General features: G+C 40.3%; 1 protein-coding gene across 2 annotated transcripts; it reads right to left on the bottom strand.

Annotated features, from left to right (window-relative positions):
- Positions 1-333: 333 nt before the first annotated feature.
- On the bottom strand, positions 334-7,334 carry MMAA (metabolism of cobalamin associated A). Of its 2 annotated transcripts, none has more exons than XM_030271867.4 (7): positions 7,246-7,334; positions 6,170-6,644; positions 5,033-5,155; positions 3,779-3,949; positions 3,390-3,475; positions 2,882-3,031; positions 334-1,605 (listed from the first exon to the last, which is right to left on the bottom strand). In XM_030271867.4, exons 2-7 carry the CDS (start codon positions 6,588-6,590, stop codon positions 1,318-1,320), a joined length of 1,239 nt encoding a protein of 412 aa, XP_030127727.4. In that variant the 5' UTR covers positions 6,591-6,644; positions 7,246-7,334; the 3' UTR covers positions 334-1,317. The 2 variants fall into 2 exon arrangements, with proteins under 2 accessions (XP_030127727.4, XP_030127726.4); XM_030271866.4 differs by lacking the exon at positions 7,246-7,334 and adding an exon at positions 6,948-7,236.
- Between the last annotated feature and the right edge of the window lie 6,017 nt (positions 7,335-13,351).

The following is a 13,351-nucleotide window of genomic DNA, read 5'->3' as shown; positions in this document are numbered from 1 at the left end:
GCCCTTCCTTAGTGTTTCACTGCAAACAGTGCCTAGCAGGCAAAAGGGATCATTATGTAACAACTGGAATAAGGGAAAAGTAAAGAAAAAATATTTTGAGGGGAACAAAACACTGGAAAAAAAAAAAACCAAACATCATGAAGGTAAAAAGAGGATTTAAGTAACCCAATTTACTGCTATACTGGAATTGGGTTGCTAGAAGCCAAACAGGTGATATTGAGCTAAAGTCACCATACCTTTTTACATGCATGTCCAGAAAATCAAAACTGTGAAAATTATCACTTCCAAGATATTTCTTTAAAAATTAATTTATCTAAGTACCAGGCTCACAAATTCTCCTGTTTTACTGGTTTTATTGTCAGGTCTCCAAAAATCAGCACTTTTCCACTTTATCCTTCACATTTAGTGGGTACCAGATGAGCTCTGCCTTCTAGATCACAGATCAGGAAAGGGAAAATAGAAAATAAAACATGCTTTTGGTTGGAAGCAGTCCTGTCTTCTGCAAGAGGTAAAGAAAAAATACCAAACACGACTGGCCATTTTGTTTGAATCCAAAAAAACCTAAATTAGATCAGAAAACCACAAAACATTAGAGACAAATAATTATAGTATAAAGACATTTGCTATCATGGGTAAAATTTGTCCAATCTGATGTCTGCATGTAAAAAAAAGTCTAACTACATTTTGCTCTTTAATGAAACATCTATTTTGAAACCAGATGGTTAAAATTCCCTTCTCCTACTGTACAGTGTAATAACTAACTACAGCTTCCAAAGTGGGACCAAACACCACTGTGTTCTATTTATAGTCATATAATTTATTTAAAACTAAGGCTGTGGTCTGGTGCTGTCAGGCAGTGCAATGTTTTTGCTGTCACTCAAGGTGAGGAAAGAAAATGCAATCCATTCTGGCAACAGCTGCTGCTATATTAGAATGGAAAGCCGCAGTGTCAACTGCTCTGAGATGACCCCACGAGAATCAAACCCTGCACCACCACTAACCTCACTCTCCTGCCCTCCCCAAACCCAATCATTTCACATGGGCATCCAGTTTTTATCAACATATCTATGGCATGTGGAAATTGAAGATTTGGAAATTCAGTTTTTTCCAATAGTGTGTAGTAATCTCTTAATGAGTGTTTAGAATTGTCATGATCACTGCACATACAGAATCCAACAGAATTCTTTTGCATAGTACTGGATAGGTTTTCTATTCATTTCTGCTGCAGCAAAACATCTGAACCCCCACATAGAAAAAGTATATTTAATGTTCACGTTTACATAAAGCACTTGTCAAGAACAGAGTAGAAAACAATGCTTAGAGACCATCTTTGAATGCCTTCAGCAGCAGGTCTGCTGCCAGCCCAGGAGACAAGACTCCTCTGAGAACTTTTTCTTCCAGAAGTGGGATCTTATCCTTGACTGCCAAGTGACTCCGGAAATGCTCCAGCATGTTTTCCTGGATGAGGTTCCACATCCACACTTTCTGCTGCTTCCGCCGTTTGGCAAGCAGCTCGCCGCTTGTGAGCATGAGGTCCCGGAACTCGCTCATTTTATCCCACACATCCGAGATGCCCTCCCCAGTTTTGGCAGAGATGCGCATCACCTAGGGGATTCAGAGGAACTGTCAAAGCCAAGGCAGCTGCTAGCCTGGAGGCTTCAAGTATTGGATCAGGTAGATTGAATGGAAATTAAGAAATGTGTGAGGGAAGCTTTCTTCAACACTCGCTTCATGAGGCTCTAAGCATTTCTGTGCCTTCCCCCCAATCCCCCCAAAAATCTGGGATTCTACTAACTAGAAGTAGACCCTGAGATCCATACTATTTGGGATATTTGTCCAGCTGCTTGTCATGAGAATCACTTTTAGCAAGTCCTTCAGCTAAGAGGCACATTATTGCTCTTTTACTTAAATATAGAATTAAGTGCATATTCTGGTAGCTATTCTTTTGCACTTAAAATATGCCAGAAACAAGGATTTTTGGTTGGTTTTCTTTTTGTCTTTGCTTTCCAGACCAGGAATTAATTTTGCCAATAATATTTCAGAAATCCAGCACAATCTTTCAAATTGAACAGACTGGTTTATTTTTTTTAAAAAAACCTGCCCTCCACTTAGAAAAGAAAGGTTAATCCTCAGACAGCACAGCTGATTTAAACTCACCTTAATGGGTCAATTTCAATACCACGGTAGAACAAACCTCCTTTACAGATAGCTTATTTATAAAGGAAGTGAGAGTGTGTGTGTGTGTGCTTATTCTATATACACATATTAAAAACTAGTTCTGAATCTTCTCCTTAAAAATCCACCAAAGCCTTTTAGTAGGTAAAATACAGCATTAAAACTGAAGACCTACAGGATAAGAATTCCAATTATCTAGCCATTTTTATTATGTGAGAAACTAAAAAAAAAAATTAAAGCAATAAAGGAAACATGTGAACTAGTGAAAGAATAAAGATAATCATAGGCTTCAGAGTTAAAACGGAGGGAGAAGTAGACTAAGGGACATTTTTAGATATGCGCAGTTTACAAAAAGCAAGTAAAGTTTACACCACTCCTAATGTCAGTAATAGCTCTGCTAGTGCAGACATTGTAGCTCAGGGCAGGAGTCCTGGGGAGGAGGACTGGCTCTGCAGTGTTTCATGTGGCACACCTGGAGACCAGAGGCGAGGCACAGACAGCAGCGATCACCTCTCCAGCTCACCAAGACTAAACAACCAACTGCAATTTTTAAAAAGAGCCCAGGGAGACTATGAAAGCTAGATGAGAATATACCAAATTTAAATCATTCAGCACATTTTCAGGGAGGAGAAAATACAAAAAAAAAACCCAAACAAAACCAAACCAGACCCAAAGAGCCCCACAAAACACAGTGAATTCCACAGACCTTTGGCCTCCAAACTTTTGAACGCTTGTGAAGCAGCTTCATAGCACTGATGTACTCAGCCTGGATCCTCCGGGCAGGCACAACTAAATCACCATCAGCCTTATTGATAGCAACCAGATCTGCCATCTCAATGATGCCCCGTTTGATGCCCTAAATGCAACAGGGACAGAAATCAGGAGTACCCAGAGGGGCTGTGACATACTGATTCATCACAAAAAGCAGGTCAAAATGCTTTGGTAGTTTCTAGTTTTCCCCAAAAAAATATATATAACTAGTAAACATGTCAAAGTCAAGCCACAGAGAATCAAAAGTTTACATCCTAATACTTTTAAAATCAAAACAGGGAGCTTAACTGTGCAGTAAGTGGATGACAATGAAAATACTTAATAATAACAGTATAATGGACAAAACACTATTGATATGGACTTTCTGCACAGATACTACATGCTGAATTTAAGTTTTTCTTTCTAGTCCCAGGTAGTAACCAATAAGAGAAACTGAAAAATACCTGTAATTCATCTCCACCTGCAGGTGGTAGCAGTAATATAAACATATCAACCATATCAGCCACAGCAAATTCCGACTGGCCCACACCTAAAAAATTAAATTCAGAATTTACCATTTGCTACAAACTTTCAGTCCCATTAATGACAGTAATTGTGACAGATGCCAGCATTGCCCCATGAACAAATCCCACTAACAAAACAAAGACAACAGGAAACATGACAGTATAGTAAAAGACATACAGGACTAGAAAACAAGACAGAATGAGCATTTGTGTTCAATCAATGACCACATACAAAAACACAGGCAAAATCAAGGCAGAGGCATGCAATTATTAGCACAGCTTATTTTCATATCACAGCAGGACAATCAAAGCAAACCCTAAGCACATACCTACTGTTTCTACAAGAACAATATCGTAGCCTCCTCCTTCACAGAGCAGAATGGCTTCATTTGTGGTCCTTGTGACACCTCCCAGTGTCCCACTGGTCGGAGATGGTCTGATGTATGCATTCATGTCTCTTGACAACTCAGTCATCCGTGTTTTATCACCCAGTAGGGAACCTTAATGTTAAATTATTTCAGAAGTGCAACACAGTCACACTCCCCCTTCTCCCCACTCCACACCAATAAATGAGTGAGGAAAGACAGATTTCTTGTACAAAGTCAATCAAATAAGAATATCCTAGTCATAGTTGCTCAAAACTTAGCTGAGGACTAGGAAACTACTGTCTGGTTCTTCTACTTCTCAGAAGCTGGAAAGGCCTGACAGACAGACCTTACTGCTACCAAATACAAAAAATCCATGCTAGGTCAGAATGAATTCTACAACTCCTGATTGGCTTTTTGAAGCCTACACACATCAGGCCACGCAGCTGATTCTTGTCTTTTCCTGTCCAAAGGGACAAATCCCTGTGCATGATGATTCCGACACACCGGGATGCTGGATGTTTTAAGAGAGCTGACATGTGTCCCTGCCTTCCTTCTACTCAGATAATCTGCAAATCAGATTCAGAGAGCTCTATGCACCCAACGCACACTCCAAAAGATGAGAGATGCTCAATTCTTCCAACTGCTGCAGTCGTGCTGTCACATATTGCTACTCTACTGACGCATCCTAAAGACATGCATTAAAGAACACTGTCTTAGCTCCACATCACTGCAATGCTCTAGTTATTTCTTCATAAATAGTTACACACCTCTAACAGCACAGAAACTGGAAAAACGAATGATGCTGCATGGCAAGCGGTCCCTTACGTAAAAATCAAAATCAATATTGTGTTATTTGTATCAGAGATACCACGAATCGGGCATGGTCAGCTTGTAATTTCCCTACAATTTTTTATTGGAGAGTTACAGATTGCAGCCTGTCATCAGTAATCCTGCACAACTTCAAAAAAATTCAAATTTAGAAATATAATTTGTAAGGTAACGTTTGAACATTGGAAAAGAGGAAATCTGAAAGAATTACAACACAGATACCTATTTCCCAATTTTGTGTCACATAGGAAAAAAAAAAAAACTTGATTTATTTTACATTTTACTGTTACAGGCACCAAATTTTCTTCCACTTGGTCCAAAGAGATACTTCTGTAGTTGACAAGGTTGAGTCAAGTTGACTTGACTCAAACTTCAATTCACACTCACCACCACTTGTACTAGAGGAAGGGTCCACAGCCAACACAGACACTTTGTGGTTTCTTTCCGTAAGCATCTTCCCAAAGCATTCAATAAAGGTTGACTTTCCAGCACCAGGAGGACCAGACAACCCTAAATAATAAAATTAGGAAGAAAAAGCCATTTTGTTAGTCAAATAAAAAATACATCTCATGAATACCATCAACATCATCTAAGTTGATAACAATTCATACTTTAACATAGCATCACAACAAATGCAAATAAAAGCTATGCCAAAACAAAATAGGAGCTTGGCAACACAGCAGCACTTCACCACCCATCATCCCACTGACACCAACATAACACTGGGTTTATCCACATCTATTTCTTCCCCTCCAAATAAAATTATTTATACTGTATAACTTTTCCTTCAGAATTTTCAAAATATTAGAACTGAATTTTTCAGATTTACTACAAAAGAAACTCCAAAAGGAAAAGCAAGCCCTTACCTTGAAGAGCTGCTCTTTCAAAAAAATGAGGCCATTTATTTGCATGTCAAAGCTCACCAGCTAAGATTAGCACCAAACTTTTCTCACTCCCATGCCCCAGTTCTTGTTCTTACTACCTTCGTATGGACAGTAGAGAAGACAGCTGGGCATGACTCATGTTAGCAGCCCTTCTCTTTCTAAGGGCAAAATATTTTACAGGTTCCAAGAGAAACAGATTCAAGACTCCTTCAGCTGAAAATCAGGCTGCTTAACAGAGGGCCAGAAAACAGGAAGGTGCATGTTTTTCCTTCTGTAGACTAAAAAAGGGATTCAGGAAGTGTTCGAGAAAACACCTTCTTTGGTTGCTTGACTACATCTTCCCCTAAGTGTAGATAACATCTGCATCAATCTGCAAACTAACTACTGTTTCACCTCACAATGGTTACAAAACCCACCGTGGATAACACTCTGAAGAAGCAACAATAATTTCTAAATAATTTTCAAACGCATTTTTCATCTCATGCCATAATTCCACAGGACAACAGAAGTAATCTAGATTGGTTATAAACAACAAAAAAATAACAATCCAAGACCACAGACCACAAACAACAGTGATAATAAAAGGTAAAGACAGTAATTACACGTAAACAACTACTAGACAAGACATAAAAGGACTAACCCACTCTAAAGGCAAGTGGCTTTCCCTGATTTAACTTTTCTTGTTCCCTGTGGTACGATAATACCTTCTGAAGGAGCACCTGGGCTACTTTCTTCTTCCCGCTGTGAGTTGATTCTATGAGTGTAATGGCTTCAGCTAAAGAGGCTCTGTGGCGCTGGATTAGCCCATGGTAAAGTCTGTCTACAAGTCTCTGCTCCCGGTCAGAAAGTCCCTCTGCTTGCTGCTCAGGGGCTGCTTGCTGGCACAGCTCTCTCCTCAAACCATTCAATGAACAAATCCATTTTGTATGGCAGCGGTGTGCTGACTCAAGAGACTCGGCGCCCAGGAAATCTGCTCGGGAAGCGAAGCCAAAGTTCACGGAGTAAGTTCTTCTGGAGAAATAACAGCGAGGGAATCTCAGCAGCAAGGAGGGGATCTTCATCTTGTTTGGAACTAAAAAGTACCAGAATTGTCATTCACTTCTGTTGCCGACACCCTAAAGAAAAGGAAAAACATTTTTACTTTCCTCAAAGCACTTGTGAGGACTCAAATTAAATTTACATACACCTGTGATCATCAGCTTTGGTTTTATCTGTACGCACTGCCTTGAATAAAAAAAAAAAAAATTACCATCCCCTTTTCCCGTTAAACGGACTCAATAAAAACCCGCTAGAATCAAAAGCACATCTCTTTATTATCATACTTCATAAATGAAAATATCAAAAAAACAACTTTCAAATAAGCCTCTGAGGGCACGCACAGCACACTAGAATCCAGAACACTCAACCCTTACACTTACGTTAAGGGCGGTATATTCTACTTTGACTGGCTACGCTGTGGGCTGTTTTTAACAATTTTTCGGGATGAGGGCATATTGGCACTTATTTCCATCAGAAAGAGGAAAAAAGGGGGGGTTGGGAGAGAGTTCAGACACAAAATCATTTAGAAATAAACAGGAGAGCTGAAGCCTCCCCGAGGCAGCGGCGGCCCCAGCCCCGCTCCCGCGCGGGCGCTGAGGGGGTGAGGGCGCGGCAGAGCCGCCGCTGCCGGCACATCCCCACCATTCCCGGCCCATCCCCGCCATTCCCGGCACCTACCGGAGCCGCCCCGCTCCGCCCCGGGAAGTGACGCCCTCAGGCTGAGCCGGAACCCGCAGGGAAGGGCCGGGCTGGGCTGGAAAGGGGATGCCGAAGGACAAGGAGCTGCCCCGCCATTCCCCAGGGCCCTGGAGGAAGCGGTCAGGGGCTCAGGGCTCAGCTGTGGCCATTCCATGAGCACGCGAACTTCCATGGCCGTGGAGTCACAGTCTCCCTGCCGTGGCCTTACAGTGCAGGTTGTTTCAAATCGTAATTTCTCTCCTGATTTAGAGGTACCCACTCTGAATCCGTGCGTGGCGATTTACTAGTCCTCCCACTTCGCTTCATACACAACGAGGGAGAAGAAAAGCTTAAATCCCTGCATGTGCTTGTTAAATCACATTTATTTTCAGCCTTATTAAAGTTCCTCTTTAAACTTTCCTGATGTGGAATGTTGGTTTATTGTGAGGCAGTATTTGTTTTGCTTCCTTAATTTTTTTTAAACTGTTATTATTTCTCCAGTCATCTCAGCACCCTTTTTCTGCCTGGCTTCTTGTTAAACTACACAGATCTACTTCCAATTAATGTAATCACACTGAATCTACTGGCTGTTCCCAGTGCCTCGCACTGTCCTGCAAAGACTTTTTCACAGTGTCATCACACGGGCAGTGAAAATGACAGACTATTAAATAGCAAAAGTTTTGTTCTGAACTGCTGAATGCACAATTTAATCTCACTGCTATTATTCGGTCCAGAAGATGATGATACATAGAGAACTGAACACTTCAGGGCTAAGAAAATATGCAATTTTCTGTGCCTATCAGCATGGGATGAAACCATGGCAGAAAGAGACAAGAAGTTCCATTTCAAAATAGCCTTGTGAGGTCTTTCTGTTTAACCAGGTCTTTATTCACCAGAGTTAGCCTGGATCACTATAATCTCTTCATTAACAAGGCTCTCTGTTTCAAGTGCTGTACTTGCACATCCCCACTACTAGTTCAGTAATAGCAGAAGCAAAAAAAAAAAAAAAAAAAAAAACCCCAAAAAAAAAAAAAACACCCCAAAAAACCAACAAAAACACAACACATTCTACTACTGCTTAATTGATCCTTCATTTTATGCCCCTTTGTGTGCTCCCAAATTGAATACTTTTGTCAGTGACCTTGATGGAAAACTGCACATTTCATGAATGCGGAAAAGGAGAGGGGATTGTTCAGTTCTCTATGATAACCTTGTGGACAGGAATAATGGGAGTGAGATTAAAGTGTGCACTCAGCAGTTCAGAACAAAACTGCTGCTCTTTTATACAGCCCATCAGGCTGTACTGCCAATCTGATATGGCCACAAGCAGGCATGAATGTGCTGTAGAGTCATCTTCCTGCAGGAACTGTTTCCAAGATTTTGCACACTGGTGAGGTCTGGAACTCCAAATTGCTCAAGTCATCCTCTTTTTTGTTCCCCTATCCCCCAACTCTGTTTTTCAACAAGTTTGCTTTTCACCAGTCAGAGACTATGGTCTCCACATGCCAGATATGCAAGCTAGACTTCCTACTGCCTTGTCAATTATATACACCCTTTCCTTCACTAGTCTTTCATATATCAGAAATTATATGGTCTTCTACCATCTCTGATTTTTTTTTACTATAACCTCATACAAAATAGGCAAAATGCTCCCTTAGAGGCTGGATCATATCTAGAGTCTTCTTAATCTACATCCTGTCATACTGTACAGTGTTCTTGTGTTTCTCCTACCGTCTTCAATGTATGCACTAAAGATAGGGGTGTTTGGTTGTTATTACACACAGCCCAATAAATTTTGGTCAGACTCACTGCATTTGTGTTTTCTGATTTGCAATATACAGATTTTTCTTGGCTTCTGTATTCTTTATCCATTCATCATTAATTTACTTAACATTGTTGCTCAGCTATTCAGGAGGGTAATTCAGTAGCTTTCCACATCAGGGTCTGTCCTTTTTCTTAAAAATTATCTTTCAAACTTGGGGTGAGGAGAGTGTATTTGTGGATTTGGTTTTTTTTTTTTTTTAATTTCAAATTTAACTCATATTCTGTGTTCTCTTTGCTCCTTTTCTCCATGGGTGTCAGAAGAATAAAAATGCACGCCCCATAGTTATTCCATCTCAGTCTGCAAACTTGTCCAAGATTTAAGAAAATTATCTGTTTTAACCTTCTTGCTGCAAATTTATCCCAGTGTTAAAGAAAAGGGTACGGCTGGTAACTCATGAAATAGCAGTCTTCCTTCTGAGCCAATACTAAATCAAACATCCTGTAAAGTGTTATAAATATTGGGCCATGAGCTAAAGGTGCAGGGAGGCACAGACATTCGGGCAAAATGTGCAACCGAATCCAGATCATTACAAAAGAATAGAAAAAGACCCTTCTGTAACTTCTCACAGCAGGAATAGAATTAACACTTAGAATCTGCCAAATTCAACCATGCAAATTTACATTCTGTCTAACTGGCTTCCCCTTGCAGTTTTAGTTGGATTAGCTCATTCTTTCTCTGGCAACACTGATTTCCTTGCTCTGTTCACCTGCTCTTTAAGAAAACCCATAGTAATCTTTGTGCACATAATTAATACAATGATATTTAATATCATCAGAGACATTTCTCTACAGCAATATGCTGTAAAGGTCAATACAAAACCACATTCCCTGCCATGGTACAAACTGAAACTACAGAGGTGACCAAATGACCATTTGTCCTTTATTTCAGAAGGCACCCCTCAATTAATTTCAGTTTTCACAGAAGCAGAAAAGTTTGATCCAACCTCCTCTTTACTGCAAAACATGAAGCAAGGTAACTACTGGTTACAACCGTCCTTTCAAGAAGAAAGGCTAAGCTTTTCAATGACAGTCTTAGCACTCTAGACAAAACACACCTCCTGCCTTATCTTGAAAGATAATTGGACACCTGAAATGCAATCACTAGAAAGCATATTCACACCTGAAAGTTTGCCTGTTGAAATGCAACTTGAGCCCAGGCCTCAGATCTGCAATTGCAACTCAGGCAAGGGAATACCAGAAAAAAGGCCATCTCCCCAAAAGCTCTGTAGCAACTGTTACACCAAGGGGTGTTTGCTGACTGTGAACATCCCAAGGTTTTTCCACAAAGGCCATGACCAAGCAGCAGGACAGCTGCCTGGCTAGGTGTGGAGAAAACAGCCTTTCCACAGCTTCCCAGGGCCAGCCACCTACACAGAGGAGACAACTCCATGGCTGAGCAGACTCTCTGTACCTGTGCTAGTGAGGAGCCATAAGGTTGTCAGGGCTGCTGGAGCCTGAAAGCCTGGAAGAATTTGCACTGTTTGCTTTGGCTGAGACCTACAAGAGTGCAACTGAAGAAAACAGAAAGAAAAATGATCTTAAATAATTATGGTTTCTATTTGTGCAACGTTTTTATAAACAAGGGAGCTGAAGTTTCTTCACAAAACCTTAGAGCAGTGACTTCAATGTTTCCTTGTTGGTATGAACTGAGCAGTGATTGCACATTAGTGAGAAATGGCATCAGCCATTACAGGAAAGTTTTCTAATGCTTACGCACAAGTTTTTAAATTGTTAATGATGAACTGCCTGATGTGAAATGATTTTTAAAGGGGACAAATAAAACTATCTTTTCCTATAAAAGCGACTATCTTTTCTGTAAAAAAAGGAAGGACATTTACTATATAAGCAAAACCCCCAAATTTTATTCATATACTACTACTAGTTGTAAAAGCCATTTAAATAATGTTCTCGAAGACTGATTCATTGTTAAAATTATAAACCTGGAAGAGCAAGTCACTTGCCAGTAAAATATTTCTTTTTCTTTAAATTAAAAAAGTATTTAAAAGCTTGGCTTAAAGAGTATGTTTTTTTCCATGGCCACCAATGACTCATGATATCAAAGTGTTTCTCATGTAGTTTGTTATTACACAGCCACAAAGGAAATCATTACTTGCCTTCTCCTGTTTGTTTTTTTTTTCAATACAGCAATGAAAGCATACTAAGCATATTAGTAAACATAAAAAATATAATACAAAATATAATCTGACATTTGACTTTGCTGAGACACCCTCATTCCCAGCTACTTTTTGTTTAAGGAAAGGTCTGATTGGCTGCAGTTTTTAAGTTCTGTAGTTGCCAAAAACTCAGTCCTCAGCAGAGGACTGAGACTTTCAAGTGACTAAATATAATCCTCCTTTCCTCCAGCCCAGGGTACTAAAGGTTTATTAAGTCAGTTTGAAATGAGCACTACCTTCTACACCAAAAAGTGAATACTGTAGTTCACAAGGTGAAGAATCAGTTGGGACAAGGAATCAATGATGAATGCATAACTCAGTTTACCATTGAAGACAATTTGAACATCGAGAGTGAAAGCATAGATCTCTCATATGTTCAGGTGTTTTTCCCTGCATCTCCAACAGCATTGGTGCTCAGAGTTCTTTGTCCCATGCTGAGTGCTTCACTAGCATGTGAAACTCACAAGTGGTAGACGTGAGACACTGGGGAGAATTAGCCATAGGAACATAACATTGCAGCAAAACATATCAACACATTCTCTGTTCCAAGATGGCACAGCTAAGATGAAGAGGAAGACCAAGGCCATGGTAACTCTGACAGGGAGGATTCAAGACTGAGATGTAGGAAAACCTAAGTGTTCTCAGCTGGGACCAAACCTGTGGTGTGAACAGGGAAGGCTGTTTCTGGCAGGCCACCTGAGCGCCTTAAACATGAGGTACTGCTTATCATGCTGGAAGTCTCTGTGTGTATTTGCTTGCTTACTCTCCAACATGCCCACAAAAGCAAGACTTTGGTTTTACAGTCCAATATTGTGTGCAAGCTAAATGTCCCATTTTTTTCAGGCAGCTGTAGCAGATGGGCATGAAAAGGACAAAAAGGGAAGATTCTGCTAAGATTCAATGTTGTATGATCAGCCCATCCAGAAATACAGCACAACAGCATTCTAAAAGGCTGACTGACTCAGGGCTTGTGAAAAAGCCTGTTGGATCATAAGGTGTGTCATTGCTTTACACCACTAAGTAAACAAACACCTTCATATAAGTGCACCCTACATTTACTAAGCTTAGCCTAATGATACAAAATACCATACCACAGAATTAAGATGAAAGAAGAATCCTTAAATAAGACAAAAAGGGAAGCAAAAAAACTCCAATGTGCAAACAACAAACCTACTGCAATCATAACTGATGCAATTGCTTGGGAAAAATTAGCATAGCACATATAGAAAGAAGTAAAATGTTTGTTTCGAGGACAAGCTAATAGAGGTCCAGAAGGGAAATTTGGAATCTTTTTTTCAGAAGTTGGTATTTTCATCTAATTGCTTTCCCGACTAGGTCCATGTTTAGAAAAGAATTCTACATTCAAGCTGCAAGCCCATCTCAATGTATCATTATATTATGTTGCAAGAATCAAAGATGTTCCACCTGCACTTGCCTGCCACTGGAAGTTAGCCATTAATTTGTTGTCTGAAAATTTGTGTTTATCTTTAGTGCAGAGGAATAACACTGAGAAATAATTCCCTAGACTCTCGCCATGAGGCTTCCCTTACTCCTTCTGGCCAGAAGGGGAAGCTAGCGCTATGTGGCTGAGCCACACAGCCCGGATGGCTCCTGAACACACAGGAACTCAGTCCACTGTCACCATCCTAAATCTGCCGTGTTTGGCCACGGCAGAGTTTAACTACCTGAGAAACTTAAACATACTGAACATTTATTTAGAGTGCATCCAGGAGGCTTCAGAGTGTAAAATACAAGAGCAAGCTTGGGTTCCATCTCGGTTTGGAAAATTACTCACAGAAGACCAGCAGCAAGTGGCTGTAACCCTGTTTAGCAGTCCCTTACAGCAAGTTTCTGACTTCCCAGCAGGATTTTGCTGTTGCCTTATCTCTGGTCTCTGCAGCAACTCGGGGATCTCGGTGTAACACAAGGTTTACATAGAAATGTCATCTTATTTCCACACCTAAACCAGAAACAAAATACAAAGTATACAGATTAAGCAGAATTCTGCTACTGTGTTAAGACACCCGCTCAGAGTATCAGTGTGGGAAACAAACAGAAAACTTTATAGGAAAAAAATATGAATAGTTGCCTTGTTGCATTAATATTAA

Source organism: Taeniopygia guttata, chromosome 4 (genome assembly GCF_048771995.1).
Source record: "Taeniopygia guttata chromosome 4, bTaeGut7.mat, whole genome shotgun sequence".
NCBI classification, from domain to species: Eukaryota; Metazoa; Chordata; class Aves; order Passeriformes; family Estrildidae; genus Taeniopygia; species Taeniopygia guttata.
This window is presented reverse-complemented; position numbering and strand designations above follow the sequence as displayed.

What these genes read in the sequence shown, in the direction of transcription:
- MMAA (XM_030271867.4), bottom strand. Translation starts at nt 6,590, where the DNA reads ATGAAGATCCCCTCCTTGCTGCTGAGATTCCCTCGCTGTTATTTCTCC. An exon ending in GCCACTTGCCTTTAGAGTGG is followed by an intron (nt 5,156 to 6,169) that starts GTTAGTCCTTTT and finishes TTTATTATTTAG; the next exon opens with GGTTGTCTGGTCCTCCTGGT. An exon ending in TTCCTCTAGTACAAGTGGTG is followed by an intron (nt 3,950 to 5,032) that starts GTGAGTGTGAAT and finishes TTTAACATTAAG; the next exon opens with GTTCCCTACTGGGTGATAAA.